General features: G+C 38.4%; 1 protein-coding gene across 2 annotated transcripts; it reads right to left on the minus strand.

The window, feature by feature from the left end:
- Positions 1 to 9754: 9754 nt before the first annotated feature.
- On the minus strand, positions 9755 to 16542 carry MENG (S-adenosyl-L-methionine-dependent methyltransferases superfamily protein). Of its 2 annotated transcripts, none has more exons than XM_087331686.1 (8): positions 16280 to 16542; positions 11164 to 11228; positions 10822 to 10912; positions 10664 to 10752; positions 10406 to 10539; positions 10272 to 10333; positions 10064 to 10163; positions 9755 to 9980 (listed from the first exon to the last, which is right to left on the minus strand). In XM_087331686.1, exons 1-8 carry the CDS (start codon positions 16481 to 16483, stop codon positions 9937 to 9939), a joined length of 789 nt encoding a protein of 262 aa, XP_087187812.1. In that variant the 5' UTR covers positions 16484 to 16542; the 3' UTR covers positions 9755 to 9936. The 2 variants fall into 2 exon arrangements, with proteins under 2 accessions (XP_087187812.1, XP_087187810.1); XM_087331684.1 differs by having other exon boundaries at positions 9755 to 9985; positions 16280 to 16541.
- Between the last annotated feature and the right edge of the window lie 1952 nt (positions 16543 to 18494).

An 18494-nucleotide genomic window follows, 5' to 3' on the forward strand; every position in this document is an offset into this window, starting at 1 on the left:
AGTCTCTCATTCGGCTCACTTAGCCACAATGAGATCAGACTCTCTTCTAGAGCTCCGATTTCTTCTTCATCCAAGGGAATCTTGGCGTCATTGGCTTCATCCTCAGAATTCGAAATGGAGTTGAAGGAGGTTGGAGGTGGAGGCAAGTACCATGAAGCCGACTCGTCGAATACAACATCTCAACTGACTCAGACCTGTTTCATTCGAGGGTTATAACACTTATAGCCCTTTTGTTTGTCCAAGTAGCAAACTAAGATACACTTCTCGGCTTTGGTATCTAGCTTCCTCCGCTTCTCCTTCGGCACATACAAATATGCTATGATGTCAAACACCCTCAAGTGTGCCAAGTTTGGCTTCTTCCCAAAGTATAACTCATGTAGTGACACTCCTCCATTTGCAGATGTCTGATTCTGCAAGTAAACGGTTTTCCTAACCGCTTCAGCCCAGTCGAACTTAGGCATATGCTTCTCATCAAGCATTGCTTGTGTCTCTTCCTCTATTGTCCGGTTCTTTCGCTCCGCCACACCGTTCTACTCTAGTGTGTATCTGGAAGACAATTCTCATCGAATTCCCTCCTTCTACAAATAACTTGAGAATTGGTTGGAAAAGCACTCTTTTCCGCCATCAGTCCTGAGGCACTTGATCTTCCAGCATGTCTTCCGTTCAACAAGGCTCTTCACCTTCAAGAAACAAGAGAAGACTTCGCTTTTCTTCTTGATCAAGAAACCCCAAGTGTGTTGAGTGTAGTCATCAATGAAGGTTACAAAGTAATGACTCCCACCGATACTCACATTCTGCGTCGACCCCCACACATCCAAGTGGATCAAATCAACCTTGTTTTGGCTCTGATTGCGCTCATTGGGGAATGGAACTCGGTGATACTTCCCTAATTGGCAAACTTCTCAGACTTGGCCCTTTCAACCACTAAATTTTAGCAACCCGAAAACAATGTTCTTCATTTGCATTTCTCGAAGCCGCGGGAAGTTGACGTGGCCGAACCACTTGTGCCATAAGCCGATGTCTGATTCGACTTTCTACCCTTTGGCAAACATAGCGGTGCCTATCATTCGTTTTGAGGATAAACATCCTCCCTTCTCGATGCTGTTGCGCATTATTTGACCTTCCTCTTCGATGAAGCACCCAAGGTGAGTAAACCGAACTTGTATCCCCTAATCGACAATTTGTCCGACCGTCGCCAAGTTCTTGGTGATTGTTGGCACATGCTAGACATTTCTCAAGATTCCTCTCTGACCGACATGGCTTAGAGGGACATCTCCAATATGTTCAATGGGGTGAGCGGTGTCATCACCAGTTTCAATGACCCCTTGTTGTTCTGGCTTCTTCGGAGTCGAGAACGACTCCTTATGATTCGTCATCTGGTTTGATGCGCCGGAATCCACATACCACACCTCATTTGACCTTGAGGTGTTCATCGCCATCGAGTTGTCTTTGTGTTTCATTATGAAGGTTGGGCCCGTTTCAGCTTGCCCTTAGCCTTCGGCATAGTGCGACCTCTAACGCCTATTTGCGTCCCTTCAGCTTGATTTGGCTCTTTCTGAATCGTCGTGCTTCTTCCAGCACTCGCTCTCTCTGTGGCCCTTCCGGCCACAATACCAGGAGTCGGTCCCGGCTTTCCCTTGCCGGCTTCCGGCACCGCCTTGATTCCCCCTACTCGTGGAGGGTCCGGAATTGTTGTCGGCATTTCGATTATGCCTCGAGTTCTGCTCCTGTCAACCACCTCCATATTGTGCCGATCTACCGAGTCCATGTATAACATCTTGTTGTCGGTGTGTGTGCTCGTCAATGCACCCAAGTGGTTTTCTTCTGCGAGCAACATCGATTGTAGCTCGAAAAACGAAGGCGTATTCTCCCTCGTGCAGACCATTGTTCGAAATGCTCTGAACTCTGAGGCAAACCTGCACCATCTCGTCCTCCTTGACAGTCACATTGATGGAGGTGAAGGAGTCATAGATCTCCTTGATCTAGGTAATTGTGTAATCGGCCACAGACAGATCTTTCTATCGGACATTGTTGAGCTCTTGCTTGAGTTGCAACTTCCTGGCCATTGTGCTCGTGCCGAAAACCCGATTGAGGTTCGTCCATGCATCATTTGGCGTCTTGGCATCCCAGATGTAGTTAAGTAGCTAGTCTTCGACATTGGAGGCGAAGCAGTAGATTACTCTACTTGCCACCTATTCCCAAGCCGAAAAGTCATTGTGTGTCGCATTCGGTGTTGCATCATTCGCTCCTTCCACGTAACTCTAGCATCCATGACCAAGTAGATAATGGTGCATCTTATATGCCCAAGATGCATAGTTGCTCCTATCAAGCTTTTCTGTCGGAAGTGAGCTTCCCATACCTCTGTCTTTTCTTTTCCAAAAAAAAGCAAAAAACTTGTCTCTATCTTGTTCGTTTTGTCAGCAATAGAGGATTCTTCTAACCCTCACGCTTTAATACCATGTAAAAGAATATGTGTGTGGAAGCAGAAGCGGAAGACACAAAGTACACAGTTGGTTATTCGGAAACCCAACAGTTAGATAAACACAAAGAATAGATACACAGTGAGAGACACAGAGACATAGAGAGCAGACAACAACAAACTTCCATTACAAAGTGTTCTGTATACTCTGTACAACGAATGTGCTCAAAGAGCACTTTATATACAAGCCCTGATGAGTGGGCAGACACAAGTGTTGACAAGTACTTTAATGCTCATTAACTAAGCCTAACACTGACTCAACCTATAATATTCCTATTTACTAAAATAGGAATATAGGCCTCTAATGACCAGCCAATTCGGTTTACCAACCAATTTGGCTTTCGGCTTATTCAGCCGATTTGGGCCTAGCCAATCAATCTCCGACTCTCGGCTTCTTCAGCCAATTCGGCCCATGTTGAGCTTCGCTTGTCTCTCAATAGCAAATGACAAAAGGAAAGGAGCTAGAGGTGCCCGAAGACTCAGATACAGTAAAGAGTTTTTTACACAAGGGTGATCCTTTCCGCCAACTATACTATAGTGTATATAACGGGGATGTGGGTAATATGCTTGACGTATTACCCAAGAGGCATTATACGTTGCTCGTTGCAGATATACCATATGGATTTTGAATAATCGAAGCATTGTGAACATTTGTGCGTGGGGTACTATGATGCAATTTCTAAGAAGAAGGCTCGGGCACATGTGAATGAGCGAAATGTCGTAAATTATATCATTTGCCCAGTTGTGACGAAGAAGTTGTGCCATGTTTCTGGCGATAAAAGTCTAGTGAACCCCTACCAAAAACCATAGCGATTGATCGGGCTATTTTCTAACCCCGATGATTGGGTTCTCGACTTATTTTCTGGAACAGGTATTCTTACACACATGATCAATTTATCTTAAAATAATATTGATTTCCCCAAATATGTTTTCTCACTTACGCAATTACGATTTTTTTTTCAAGAACTACGACTACATGTTCTTTAAAGATGTTTAGGAACTGTGTTGCCTTGGAGAAGGACCCTTCACAAGTTAACTTTATTAAAATAAGGATCCAAGGTATCTAGGATTGTCTCAACCAAGACCAAGAGGTTGGGACAAAGCATATTAATGAAACTAAGATGTTCCAGTTGACCTCCAGAGAACCGATGGAACCTAAGACGAAGGAGGGGACCTTGTCGATCTTGAGGATGTATTATAGTTCGAACAAATGCTTGATTTAGTTGAGCAGACAGAAGAGGCAAATGTTGATATGACACAATAGTCAATTGATCTTGGAGAGCAGACAGTTCCAGATTTACTAATGGAATGAAACGTGTGTGTGTGTGTGTGTGTGTGTGTGTGTGTGTGTGTGTGTATTGCTTTGTGTATGTTGAACATTATTTTGAATTGTAACAACTTTTGGTTTGAGTATAATCTCCTAGTAACATTTTGTCTTTACTCTATCCTTTTGGTGTCTCTTATGTGTCTTAAATGTGTTTTGACTTGTAAAGTATATGGTTAAGTATAATTTCCATTGAACATTTGCTTTTTACTCTATCATTTACATGACAATGATTGGATATTATTGTATCTCGGTTATTTTTAACCTGAATGGGTGACTCTTGTTAATGTGTAAATTAGGCATTACATATGATTCATTGAACTTATTGTTTAAGTATATTTGGTATCCTATTAATATGATTTATGTTGTAATAATTCTTAGTAAACTAGTTTTGGGTAATCACAATGATATTAAGTCAAGACGGTTGTTCATAAGATTATGCGTTCAAGTTTGTTCACATGATTGACATCATAGATTCACATATTCGCATTCGTGGGGGTTCCCATTCGAATGCAAACGAACACGAATACGAAGGGGTAGTCAAGTATTCGTTTAACCCCCCCCCCCCCCCCCCCAAAAAAAAAAAAAAAACTTTTGTTTTTAAAATTTCCTAAGATAAAAAAAAAAACTTAACAATAAATAGGGATAATAAAAGAGTGACTTTGGGGACTTGACACTACTAGATGTTTATAATAAATGTATAGTCGTTTTATTTTTAATAAATAAATAAAATAAAATAAAGGCTCATTAATTTCTCACTTTTTATTTCCTCAAAATTTATGGATATTTTTAGCTTGACATTAAAAATGGTACTTCAAACTAATCATATCTTCAAAGTTCATACTAATCATATTTGTATAATAAATATAAAAATATTCGTTTTTAAATAATTAATTAATTAAAATAAGTTTCATAAACTCTCTTGACACTATAATCTATTAATGAATAATTGTTTTTTTTTGTGAAATACATTTATTTAAATAAATAAATAATTTTTTATATTTATTTTACAAAACGAATGGTTTTTTAATATTCTTGGGCCCATTTTGTATTCTTGAATATTGAGAATATTGCGCATGGAGAATATCACGAATATCACGCATGTGTCAATCTATGATTGACATATAATTAGCATATCGGTTTTTTGCATGCATGGTATCTCGTGAGATTTGCTTTTACGAATATTTTTCTAGTTGTAACCTTAAACCCTATTTACAAATTTGACAGATCCATCTTCATAAGTCTTAGAGACAAATATAAACATAATCGCATTTCAAAATTTGTTAAGTTGGATTCAAATTTAACATTATGTACAATGAAGCATAATACAATTATAATTGCATGGATTCCTGTCATCTTATCTACGAATTGGATAAATTTATCATAGATTGAATAAATGAAGGTTAATTTTGCAGTCTTAAAATTTTTAATTGCATATTTAAGCGGTGTCTTTAAAAATCATGTACGCATGTGTGATATGTTCTTGAAAGTTCGTTAAAAAAAGGTATTTCTTGACATCTCACGTAAATATCAAAAAGGGAATGCAACATATTGCTTGTTTCAAATGTCCTGGTGTTTACAAAGATTCATTACATGGAAGTCTACTTCCTCTATATAAGTATCAATAGAAATTCCTAATGAATGAATCACCCAATTGATGTATTGCACTCTTCCATCAGCCAAGTGCACCTTATAGGTGTGATCACTTACGGTGGGTTGGATTCCCCATATCTAAACCAAACGATCATTCACAAAATTGTGTGAGCTTACCGATTCAAATAAAAATTGTACGGGAGATCCATTGATATACCCGTTTGCACGTAATAAATCATTGGGTTCCAATACATAGTGAGGGAAAGGACATTTACAATTACTTAAATGATTTGTATAAACCTCAAGGACATCAAGAGTCTGACCTTTATGGTCTACAACTTTTGTTTTGTTGTTGTGCTCTTTCCATTGGATCTTTCAACATTTCTCTTTTGTATGACCCTTCTTTTTGTAGAATAAGCAAAAAGGATTTTGTCGCTTATAATTATGATCCATGAATTTGTTGGGTGTCTTACGTTTCCCAATGAATTGTGACTACTTAGTCTTGGGCACTTTGGGTTTGTTATGGTCCTTCTTTGAAGTGTGTTGATAACAAAGAACTATTTCAACAACCTCTTCAAAGGATTTGGGATCCTTATCGTGCATTATTAAGTGATAGTCCCAATTGGGGATGTCATTGACAAAACAAGCTATTAACCAATTGTCCCCTTCTAGACCCGATTTTTGGATTTGGGTTCTAGAATGGTGAACATAGTCTTCTAGCGAGGAAAATTTCCGGCTAGAGAGGTTCATTAAACCTTGTGCTGCCTCGGTTCCTGGCACATGCACATATGCAATACTACCGAATACTCTCAAGTGCTTCAAGTTCGGCTTGCACCCGAAGTATAGCTCATGTGCTGACACATTTTCTCCAATCTGATTCTGGATATATACAGCCATCCAAACAGCTTCCGCCCAGTAAAACTTGGGCATGCTTTTCTCCTCTAGCATTGCCTGTGCTGCTTCGACAATCAACCAATTCTTCCTTTCGGCTACACCATTCTACTCCAGCGTATATTTGCAGCTGAATTCGCACCGGATTCCCATTTGTTGCAGATAACAGTTGCACTGGCTGGAAAAGTATTCTTTCCCGCCATACGACCACCAGACACTTGATTTTCTGGTCTGTTTCCCTTTCGACAAGATTTTGCAAGTTCTGAAAACAAGAGAAGACATCACTCTTCTTCTCTATCAGGTAAATCCATTTGTGTCGGCTATAGTCGTCCATGAAGGAGATGAAGTATCGACTCCCGCCTAGGCTCACATTCTATGTCGGTCCCGACTCCCCACATGTCTGAATATATTAAGTTGAGGTTGTTACGGCTCCGATTACGATCGTTGGGGAATGGAAGTCAGTGTTGCTTCCCTAGCTGGCATGCTTCACAAACTTGGCCCTTCTGGCCACTGAACTTCGGCAAACCGAACACAACTTGTTTTGTTTGTAATTCTTAAAGCCTTTGGTAGTCGATCCGCTTATGCCAAAAGTCGATATCTGATTCGACTTTTTGTCCCTTAGCGAACAATGTGGTGTCAAAGTCATTTGTATCGAGGATGAACATCCTCCCTTCTCGGCACCCTTACGCGATGATCTGGCCTTCTTCTTCGATGAAGCATCCGAGGTGTGTGAACCGGACCTACATCTCTTGGTCGACAATCTGACCGACCGACACCAGGTTCTTCGTGATTGTCAAGATGTGCAGGACGTTCATTAGTCTCCCCTTCTGTCTAACATGGCTCATGGGGACATCACCAACGTGCCCGATGGGATGGGGGGTGTCATCGTCAATTTCGACAACCCCCAATTACTCCGATTTTTGAGGATATGAGAACTACTCTTTGTGGCTCGTCATGTGATTCGAAGCTCCAGAGTCAACATACCACACTTCGTTCGGTGTTGAGGTGCTTGTCTTCATCGAGTTGGCTTTGTGCTTCATCACAAAGACAGGGCCCTTTCTGGTTCCTTCCAACTCTTCGGCATAGTGCGAACGTTGTTGATTCCTGTGTTCGGCCTTGCTCTATCTGGATTTATCCGAATCAGCCTTCTTTTTCTAGCACCCACTTTCTTTATGGCCTTTCCGGCCACAATACCAACAATCCATTTCAGCCTTCCCTTGCCGGTTTTTGGCACTACTTTGACTCCCCTTGCTCGTGGAGGGTCTGGAATTGCTATCAGCATGTCGATTATGCCTCTAATTCTGCTCTTTTTGGCCACCACCATTGCATGTCGATCCACCTCATCCTCCACACCTCCGTGTATAGCATCCGATTATCCGATTTGTGCTCCTTGACACACCAGCTTTCTCTTCAACCATAAGCATTGATTGTAGGTCAAAAAACGACGGTGGCTTCTCCCTTATGCAAATAGTCGTCCGGATTGGCAAGTACCTCTGAGCTAGACCACCAAGGCAAATCCATACCATTTCGTCCTCGTCCACCATCACATTGATGGACCCTAAGGCGTCACAAATTTCCTTGATTTTGATGATGTAGTCGGTCAGCGTCATATCCCTTTGTCGGATATTGTTGAGCTCTTGCCAAAGCTACAACTTCCAGGCCATGGTACTCACAGCAAAAAACTTTTTCAGATTTTCCCAGGCCTCCTTCGGCATCTTTGCATCTCGAATGTAGCCCAACATCTGATCGTGCACATAGGACGCAAGGCAATACAGAACTCTGCTTGCCGCCTACTCCCATGCCGGAAAATCCTTATGTGCCGGTTCTAGCGCTACATCATTCGCTCCTTCTACATAACTCCAATATCCATGACCGAGTACATACTGGTGTCTCTTGTATGCCCAAGATGCATAGTTGCTCCTGTCAAGCTTCTCCGTTGGAAGCGAGCTAGCCATTCCTCTATTCATTTTTTTGTTTTTCTTTTTTTGTCTGTTCTTGACTAGGGGTTAGAGTTTGTCTATGTTACAACATTTTTCAGCAGCAGAGGATTCTCAACCCTCACACTCTGATACCATGTAAAGATTATGATGCGGAAGCTAAACAGAATAGAACAGAACCGGCTTTGCCGGACAGCAACAGAAAACACAGAATATCAATGGAAGATCACACGGTATGCGGGAGAGATAGAGAGAGCAGAAGACTATAACTCTATTCAAAAATAATAACACTCTGTACATACAAATATGTTCAGAGAGCACTTTTATACAAGTCCTTAAAAGGACTGACAGAAGTACTTCAATGCTCATAACTGAGTTACTGACACTAAATTCGAAATTTATAAGTACCCACTAATCTGGGTGCGTAGGCCTCTAACGGCCTACTGGCTCACTGATCGATTCGGGCCTACCCAATCGGTCTTCATCCGATCCGACTCCTAATTTGTTCAATCGATCCGGCCTATATTGAACTTGCTTCTCAACAATGTACAAAAGAAGTTAGTGATGAGTAGAAGACAAATATGACCCCAAGGATGTATTTATGGATGATCGAATATCGAGGGTACAAAGGTAGTTTGGAAGAATTGAGGTTATGTGAGAGAGTGTGAAATTAAAAAAACTCAATATAGTAACTAGTTAATGTTTTGGTTTTTGATGACTGAAGGCTTGTTATAAAGCTACTTTGACATCCTACAATTTTCTAGAAGACTTGGATGATAGATTCAACCATCTACATGCTTGAATTCAAAGAATTCCTTGTGACATGCAAGAGAAAGTAGCAAAAGTGTTGCATGTTTGAGGACTACTCTTCATATCTAGTGGAAGTTTTTTGTAATCTCTCCCTCTGCTAAACCCCCTTTTGGATCATCTCCTCTCCCCTCTCATAAACACATCTCTTTGTCACTTTCAATCTCTTTTTTCTTGTGCTTAGAAGTTTATTGTAGAATCTTATGAACCCTCTTTTTATGTAGTGAGCCTTTATATGTACATAATGTTTATAACTCATTGATCCTCCTCTCATCTATGTCATGCCCACTCCCTTCCGTCTTGTGTTTGTGTTCTTTCTTAATGTCATTCATGTCATCATCTTGTGTTTGTGTTCTTCCTTAATCTCATTCATGTCATTATGGCGCCTATCGTATACTGAGTTGTGTCTTGAGAGACCTTGTGTTGGGATTGTGCGAGGCAAACTCTAGCACAACATTTCTCATTTTCTTGGATTATCAATCATTTGAAACTTCTTGCACTTGGATGTTGGTCGTTTAAACTTTACAAAGAAAATAACAGGTTCAGTCAATTGAATCCTATTATCTACTATACAATTTTGGAAATTTAAACAAATTTTAAGAATAAAATTCAAATGAATGTGGCAACCTTCACGCAATTATAATTTCAACGGTCTTTTCATAATGACATCCTCTCTTTTCTTAAAAAGGAAAAGAACCTCATCTTTTATTAAAGACTAGAATATAATGGGCAATTGGAAATGCTCATTCACATTGATTTTACTCTATAAGAATAGTCCAAGTCGATACAAAAATACTCTACAAATCAACTAGGAAAAAGTAACAAATAAAGCTCACAATGGATGAACAATACTTTATTTTCTTAAGACTAGTACTCCCATAAGCCCACTTGCAAGTTCGTAATGGTCAGCAAGTGCAAAGCCAGCTTCTTTTGCTAGGACTTCTTGTTCCTTTCCTATAGTAAAGATTATTATCTGCCATTATATTTCATTACAATTTTTAATCACCCTTCTTTCCAAAACAAAACCCAAACCTGTTGGAAACTGAGAAATTGACTCCTTAAGATAAGCATACTCTTCTCTCATTCCATATTGAGCCGCAACAGGAACAACAAGATTGTCAAGAAGCCAGTTCTACAGAAAATACATATAATTCCAAAATATCATGATTTTCCTAGAAAATTATTTTATGCATTATAGGTCAATGGAAAATGCATCAGACAGAAGAAAGAAATCAGTTACCTGAATATCATATATCACTGTGTTGGAGGGTCTATTGAAATCTAGTATAGCAACACTCGAGCCTGAAGGTGAAAAGATGGATAATTTGTTTTTGAGTATATCGGATTGAAAATAAGAGTTAAACATTTCATAACCTTTCTTTACAACACGAAAAATTTCGTTGAGTGCTTGAGGAATATTTGTGACATTTCGCAATCCATATCCAACTGTCACAGCATCGAACGCTTCATTTGCAAATGGAAGATTCAAAGCATCACCTTGGAGCCACCTATTATACCAAAGCTCATATCTATTAAAAGATTGGGTACATATTGTATTATACAGTATCCACTATATGCATAGTTTCCATTGTATATTCATCACCCAAAAAGAAAAAGAAAGAATATTATTACTCTAAGTTTCTATAGCAAGGCCAAGCCTTAGACTTCTCTCGCTCGGACGCTATGATAAGCTGCTCCTCGGCAAAATCAAGACCTGTCACCTACGGCTAGAGTTGAGTAGGCAACAGAAGTCTGAGAAAGAACATAAATTACTTGAGAACAGCACTGACCTTTCCTTTTGGCCCAACCTTCTCCGAGAGAAGGAATGCAAGATCCCCACTGCCACAGCAAACATCAAGCACTGTATCACCTGGCTTTGCCCTAATATTCAGCACATGAGATGATTTCACAAAAACAACACCACCATCGGAACACCAATATTTCCTCAATAAATCTAGCAACTAGCTGTAGATGAAGTTTTAGTTTGAAATGTTTCAAATATTTCATTTTGAAGAATGAAAGAGAGTATTGCATTTTTGAACACCCTATTTTTTAAGCATATCTACCTGCTCCACTTGAAGAATGAAAGAGAGTATTGCACTTTGAACACCCTATTTTTTAAGCATATCTACCTGCTCCACTTGACCGTCATTCTCTTCCACACTCTATGTTGACCCAAACTCAGCCAATCATTAAGCTGACAAAAAGAAATACGAGCCAAGATAATGAATATTAAAAAAATACAATAATTTAAATTACTTCCAAGCAGTATATGTTTAGACATTAGCTCCCTCCGATATCCACAGGTCATGAAGTATATTTTGTCGTATGAAAGCATTAAAGGATTCTATGTTTAAAGACGGCAATTAGCAGTACCCTGTGCAACCATGACAAAAACATACAAATCATTATACCAGCTGATTTATTTTCCTCCAATGCTTCTGCACGTCATTGTAAATAAACTGTGCTTTCCATTCAGACATTCCAAAGGTCAAATACAGTGCTATGAATTCTACCCTAAAACCTAAACCCTTCTATGTTTAAAGACGGCAATTAGCAGTGCCCTGTGCAACCATGACAAAAATATACAAATCATTATACCAGCTGATTTATTTTCCTTCAATGCTTCTGCACATCATTGTAAGTAAACTGTGCTTTCCATTCTGACATTCCAAATGTCAAATCCAGTGCTATGAATTCTACCCTAACATTGGGTAATGTATTTGCCATGGTAAAAGGACGAATAAAGAACAGATGCAAAAACGAAACTCCCATTCATTCCAGGTGGAAGACTGAGCAATGGAGCTCCTGAAAGTATGCAACACTGTCTCTGATACCACTTCTAGAGAAGTGAAGATAGAATGACCATTTTCTAAAATATCTAAAGGCAGAAATATAGAACCAAAAAACAATTATGGGGTTTCACACATAGGAGAGATTAAAGACATCAGAAGCAGTTTTGCAAAATAAAAGCTCATCTATCTGATATATCTTCAAGATAGGAATGCACACATATGCATATACACTATTTAAGATACATAGAATATGCTCTTTGAAGAAGAGCTTCAGATGTTGATGGGACCATATCTTGGGGGCGTCCCAAAGCACTCATGGTCAGATCGTGAGAAAATCCTATGCAAGGAGAGATTATTTGATTGACGAGAATTCCCAAATCTTGGAATGAACGTTTCAATTCACGACAATCATGCTGATTGTGAAAACCCGATGTAAAAATTCATTCAATTCATGGCTCCACTCAGGTTGTGGATAGCCTCACAAATACCTATAATGTTGAGTGGCAATCTTTTCCAAGGATCCCATCTAATGTACAAAATATTCCTTTAGGAGTTGTGGTACAATACTGAAAATGAGACTATACTACTCTAATAGAAATCAGAATATAAGAAACTATTCTCGTTTAATAGGAGAAACCTAAGGGCCTTTAATCCCAGCACTTACAAGTGTGTGTGAGAAGAAAGGGGGAGAATAATCATGATAACCGTAGTCATTATGATTGTTCACCTTTGATTTCTTTAAATTTTGCATGTGAAGCAGTGCACTCTAAAGAGAGTAGGTAGGAAAAAGGGGAAAGTAAAGTTATCCCACATACAAAGGAAATTTGGGCAACATACTACTAGATAGATGGATGGATGGATATTTTTAGCATCCATAGAGAGGCCAATATTGACCCACAGGACATAAGTACAAAAGTTTTATTGATGTGTCTCTTTCCTAAGAAGGGATGTTGATAGTTAGAAGCACCAAGTCTCAATGTGTGAATAAGGCATACACATATGAGTTCAACCTTGTAAGTGCTCTCTTTCATGTGACACTCAAGTCATCACCCCCTCTTAAAATATCATCATAGATTTCACGACTTGCACTATATGCAACGCATGTAAAAAGCAAGTGATACTCTCGTCCTCCACTAGCCCTTTTTGTATACCTTACATGCCTTTATATTTGGCTCATTTTGATGCCATAATGCAACTTCAATACCTAGTTATATGATCGAGTGTGAAGGAGTATTAGGGTTCAACAAGACTTAATACTTGTGTTAGTAATGAGGTAAGGTTGAATATGATCAATAGGCCTTATTGCCTTATATAGAACCCAAAATTCAAGATTGCTGTTTGCAATGTAATATTCTAATTTTGTCCTTTTAGCATCTTTCCACTTCTTCCGTAATAACTACATATTTGATGGCATCACTTGAAGGCTCAAAGAGATCTTCCACATCCCAGCTTTTTGAACCATTTTTTTTATGTCAATGACCCAACCAGATGAGATAATTTTGCTCTTGTGATTCTTTTGTAGTGTACATCCAACATACCGAGCAAGATGTGGTGATCTATGATTTGGCATATTCTTGACTTTTGTAATGTATCTATATACTCTCTGTAGTGCCAATATTCTATAGGTCAAACACTTGTTTCCAAGAGCATAACTTGATAGGAGGTGGTGGATTTAATTCCCAATTGTCTCCTTAAAAACATCTTCTGAATCTTCTCAATATCATCCCATGCATTAAAAGAGGTAGTGCTTCCATACACTTCTACTCCATAAAGCAACACTTGTGTGTTACCTTGGCATTAAATAACATTAGTTTCACATCCCATCGATAAATGTCATTTTGGTTGCATTTATTTTCCAACTCTAGTTGCTATGTAAGAAAAAGAGAAACTATTACTTCGTACAGAGAGAGAGAGAGAGAGAGAGAGAGAGAGAACCATGTGTTGTACTTGACCCTTGAAATTCTATATGATGGGTTTGACATTTTCACACTTGTGGTTTCTCCATACTCTTAAGGAAGACCACATGATTAAGACTACATGACTAAGAAGCACCACATTATTGTGTGAACACCACGTTATAAAGGAAGATCATGTGCTTGCATGATCTCTATCTAATCCTCTTGCCTAACTTCCATTCATTCTCTTCTAGTACACCCAATCAGACAGAACTTTGGTTATCCATCCTTTCTGAACCCACTCAAATCTCCTCCATCCTATCTGACTTCATTCATCCTCTCATCCAAAGACTCTTCTAATCTCCCAAACTTGCTTGTGTCCTCTCCTCCATCCTTTCAAGCTCCATTAAGGAAGACCACATGATTAAGTAAAGACAACCTAACTAAGAAGCACCACATTATAAAGGAAGATCATGTGCTTGCATGATCATTATCTCGTCCTCTTGTCTAGCTTCCAGTCATTCTCTTCTAGTACACCCACTCAGATCTTTGGTTATCCATCCTCTCTGAACCCACTTAACTCTCCTCCATCCTATCTAACTTCATTCATCCTCTCATCCAAAGACTCTTCTAATCTCCCAAACTTCTCGTGTCCTCTCCTCCATCCTTTCAAGCTCCATTCATCCTCCTCTCCAAGGACTCAATTGATTTTCTATTCATCCAAATCTCCTCTCATCCAAGCTTCCCTTCTTCACACATGATCTCCCCACATGACTTCTCCTCACATATATATATATATACAAATCCATTCGTCCGCTCCATGAGAAAGAGTGGGTTATGATGGGCATTTTTGCCTCACTCTGATGGTGCTAGTACTTAAAACTTACACCTAGTGCCTATAGATGCATTCTAATAGTCGCATATATTTTCCACTACATATTGTCAAGTAGCCCCATTGCATATAGTCACTATTGGAGAGAGGTAGCTACATACCTAAACTCTCTCTCTCTCTCTCTAAGTTCACTATAGAGTTTTTCTCCAACATTTATTATTAACTACGATTTTATTCCCTATTTATTTAAAGCTTGATTGTAACTAGTAGGTAGTCCAGCATTCACTTGACTATGAAATAGGAATTTCACCTGACACATCCCAGATAAAAAGAAAAAAAGTAAAATAAACATTTTATTGGATTGGAATCATCACTATTCTGCTGAATAGACAACCACTTTGAATAAATTGGTTATTTTAGCTGGATAGCTCATTTTGTTCCTGCTATACAAACACAGGCTCCTTAGCTGAGTGTCTCTATTTTTCTTCAAACTTCAACCCACTGCTGCTATCTAACAGCTTATTCATAAAGAGATCATTTTGGCAAGAGCTGAAGAACTCAGTTGGGAAATGCCTAAGATCACTTGAAAGAATAATTAGACATCCACTCTATGAAAAGATAAAGTTATGAAGTAGTTGTTCCAAATCTCAATCAAAAGAGGTATCACTGAATCAAACTTCATTTGCATTTTCATTACAAGTGACTTAATCAAAGATGTCATCTAACAAAATAGTATATCAGCAGTGTTCATTTTCTACTATTCATTTGAAGACAACACTAATCTTTATAAGATTTTTATTGAAAGAATACAATTAGTGTTCATCTTGAAAGTTAAAACTAGTCTATATCCACTAATCAAAAATGGTATTCCTTTTGAAAAATACAACTAACATTCTCTCTAGTAATCAAACATATGTGCTTGTTTCTAGCAATGGGTATGGTTCGGTTTCGGTCCGGTTCGGTTTCAAGGCAAAGAGACCGAACCGAACCGTCTATATAAAACAAAAACCAAACCAAACCGTTTATGAACTCTCAAGTATTTAAACCAAACCATTTACAAAAAAGTAAACCAAACCATTTAGGGAAAAGTTGAAACCAAACTGAACCATTTAATAAAAAATTTAACCCTAACCATTTAAATCAAACTAATTAAATATTTAAATAAACAAAAATACATTAAATTAAATAAGCATTTAGGTTAAATTTACTAAATCAATAAAAGAAACTTTAATTTGAACCATTAAATTAAATAAACATTTAAGTTAACTTAATTAAATCAATAAAAAACCATTAAATTAATAAACTATTATGGTAAAAAAAAAGTTAACCAAAAACAAATAAACCTATAAACCCGAGTTTTAGAACCGGACTGAACCGAAACTGAATCATTTATCGAAAATCCAAACCAAACCAAACCATTAAATTTTTTTGGGAACCAATAAACCATTAAACCATGGCTTAACAGTTCGGTTCAGTTTGAGCCGAAACCATGCCCATTGCTACTTGTTTCCAAAGATTATGCTAAACAATCCTTTGATGTTCATTTTTTAGGGTAGCGAAAAATCGAACTGTTTCTGCTCATTTTGGAAAAGTCAAACTAACCTTTCCTCCACTAACCCAAAAAAAATTTGGTAACGTAAGTCGCAACCATAGCACTAACACCTCCAACTATTTACCGCACCTATAACAAGAAGAAGGAGAAGGAGAAGCAATTTGAACCACTTACATTATCATATGCCGGAGCGATGCGGTTAAAGAGTCGTTGACGATCTGTGGAAGCAACGCCGGACACCATAGGAAGCATAATCGAGCTCTTCTTTGGAGACCATGGCGAGGAGGCAGGGGAAAGAGCAGGGTATGGTGGGAATGGGGACGTTATATGTGTTGTGACAGACGAACCGAAGCGATGGTGAAGCTTCGCAGAGTTCATCGACGGGAGCCTAAAAAAGTTATCGTCGAAAGAGACCAAGACAGACAGACACAGAGAGAGAGAGACGCACGCACAAATAAATAAATAAATAAATATGGGAAAGACACATACATACTTCAAGTTTTTTTTCTGTTTTATAGAGCAAATATATATATGTAGATAAATATATATGTTTGTCATGTGAAGAGAGAGATCACAGGTTCGAGCACTGGGACCGCACGAAATGAATGAAAAACTCATGATTACACATGGTAGCTTCGCCCCCATGCCTCACACCTCATATGCTGCCTTCATTCATGATAGCATGCAAGCCTCGTCTATACAATGTTGCCATTGATTCATATTGTCGTAAAGAGAATACATATTGTGACAAGCCTCATATTACTTGCAACCATTGTCCGCACATGATGAGCTTCTTGTAACAACTCGGAACCTTGAGTTCAGGACATATGCATTAGTCCGACACACGCAAAAACTTTCAATTGCCCTTACCACAAAGGAGTGGCAAATGAAGAACAAGCCAATTGTTGTTAAAGATGAGCCCGAATGTGAAAGTGAAAACATCACAAATAGGCACCTTCAAACTACACATGTTGGCTTGACCTTTGCCATTGAATTGAAACATTGTCAAAAAACAAATAACCTTCCCCGCATTGCCTCCAACTTCTATTTTAGAAGGGATCTTCCTTCATACATCCATCACACTAAACCTTGACAACTTTGACATAATCGAGTTTGTGCATCCAAATGATTCATCCATGATATCATCCCTTGCCAAATCGAAACAAAATTGTATGTACGAACTAGACAATGATTGATGGGGGTGGGGGTCAATATGGTGCAAGTGTCATTGTGGTTGCAATGTTAATGTCTCCATTAACCCATGACACATGCTCAAACCCCAACCATAGATATCTCCTCTGCTACCTTAGAAATTCCTACATTTACATTGTATATGTTGACACATGCCCACTTATTTACTATAACATCCAAAATATCACTTACCCCAAGTTTGGAATTGGCATACATTCCCCTAGTCAATGGTTATTAGCCCCTATTTGTTTGATGCCATGGTTTTCTGTTAGTGTAGTTTTTCCACCATTGCTATCCTTAAGATTCAAATATATGCACAATACTTTTCAACATCTTTATATTAGATTACATAAAAAGCAACACACCATGTAGGGTATGACCAAGAGGATAACAATGGTCCCACAATATGAAAACCATAATACTATACTTCAACCTCTTCCTTTTGCATCAAAAGTCGTACTGATATTTTACCTAATTGATCAAGATTTACTTTTGTAGGGTCTCAAGTCCCTTCAAGACTTCCAATAACTCTCACTACTCCTTCACCGTGACGTATATTTGATCATATACTATGTCACCCACTTATTTTTCATTAGTTCTTAACTCAAACAAATACCATTCTTGATTCACTCTCCTTTACACATACACATTGCTTACATTGTACTAAATAAATAAAATAGAAAAGGAGAGACAAAGAACAAAATAATTACGATACATAAAGTAATCTATTGAATAGCTAAAAGTTTTTTTATAGAAATGAAAGCTCTTTATTTATATACAATCATCCGCATTTATATACTATAGTAGGTTACCATCCCACTATTTATTCTTAAAGGTTGATATCTATTGGTTGATTAAACAACAATCGCTTTTAGTTAAATAAGTAACCTTGTTATTAAAGAGGATTTTATTCCCTATCTTAGCATATGCCTGAATACCTACTATATATACAATATGGCCTTCTAGTAGTGTTCACACACTTGGGGGAAATGGAGTCCATAATTGAATCTATATTTGATGGTTGGAAAGATATTAGATGAGAAGGGAGAGTTTAGGGACGGCAAATATAACTTTCATCATTTGGTTGGTCGAAGGAAGGCAAGGAGTCAAAGAGTTCAATGGTTGGGAGTGGGTTGGGGAAGTTGGGCTACGATTGGGTGGATGAGGGGCAACAACATTCAAGGCGACGTCACACACA

Source organism: Azolla caroliniana, unplaced genomic scaffold, assembly GCF_043228905.1.
Source record: "Azolla caroliniana isolate FFs.n. ecotype wild unplaced genomic scaffold, voAzoCaro1.0.p SCAF_15, whole genome shotgun sequence".
NCBI lineage: Eukaryota > Viridiplantae > Streptophyta > Polypodiopsida > Salviniales > Salviniaceae > Azolla > Azolla caroliniana.

What these genes read in the sequence shown, in the direction of transcription:
- MENG (XM_087331684.1), bottom strand. Translation starts at nt 16,483, where the DNA reads ATGAACTCTGCGAAGCTTCACCATCGCTTCGGTTCGTCTGTCACAACA. An exon ending in CCTTGCTATAGAAACTTAGA is followed by an intron (nt 10,540 to 10,663) that starts GTAATAATATTC and finishes TTGGTATAATAG; the next exon opens with GTGGCTCCAAGGTGATGCTT. An exon ending in TTTTCGTGTTGTAAAGAAAG is followed by an intron (nt 10,334 to 10,405) that starts GTTATGAAATGT and finishes TTTCACCTTCAG; the next exon opens with GCTCGAGTGTTGCTATACTA.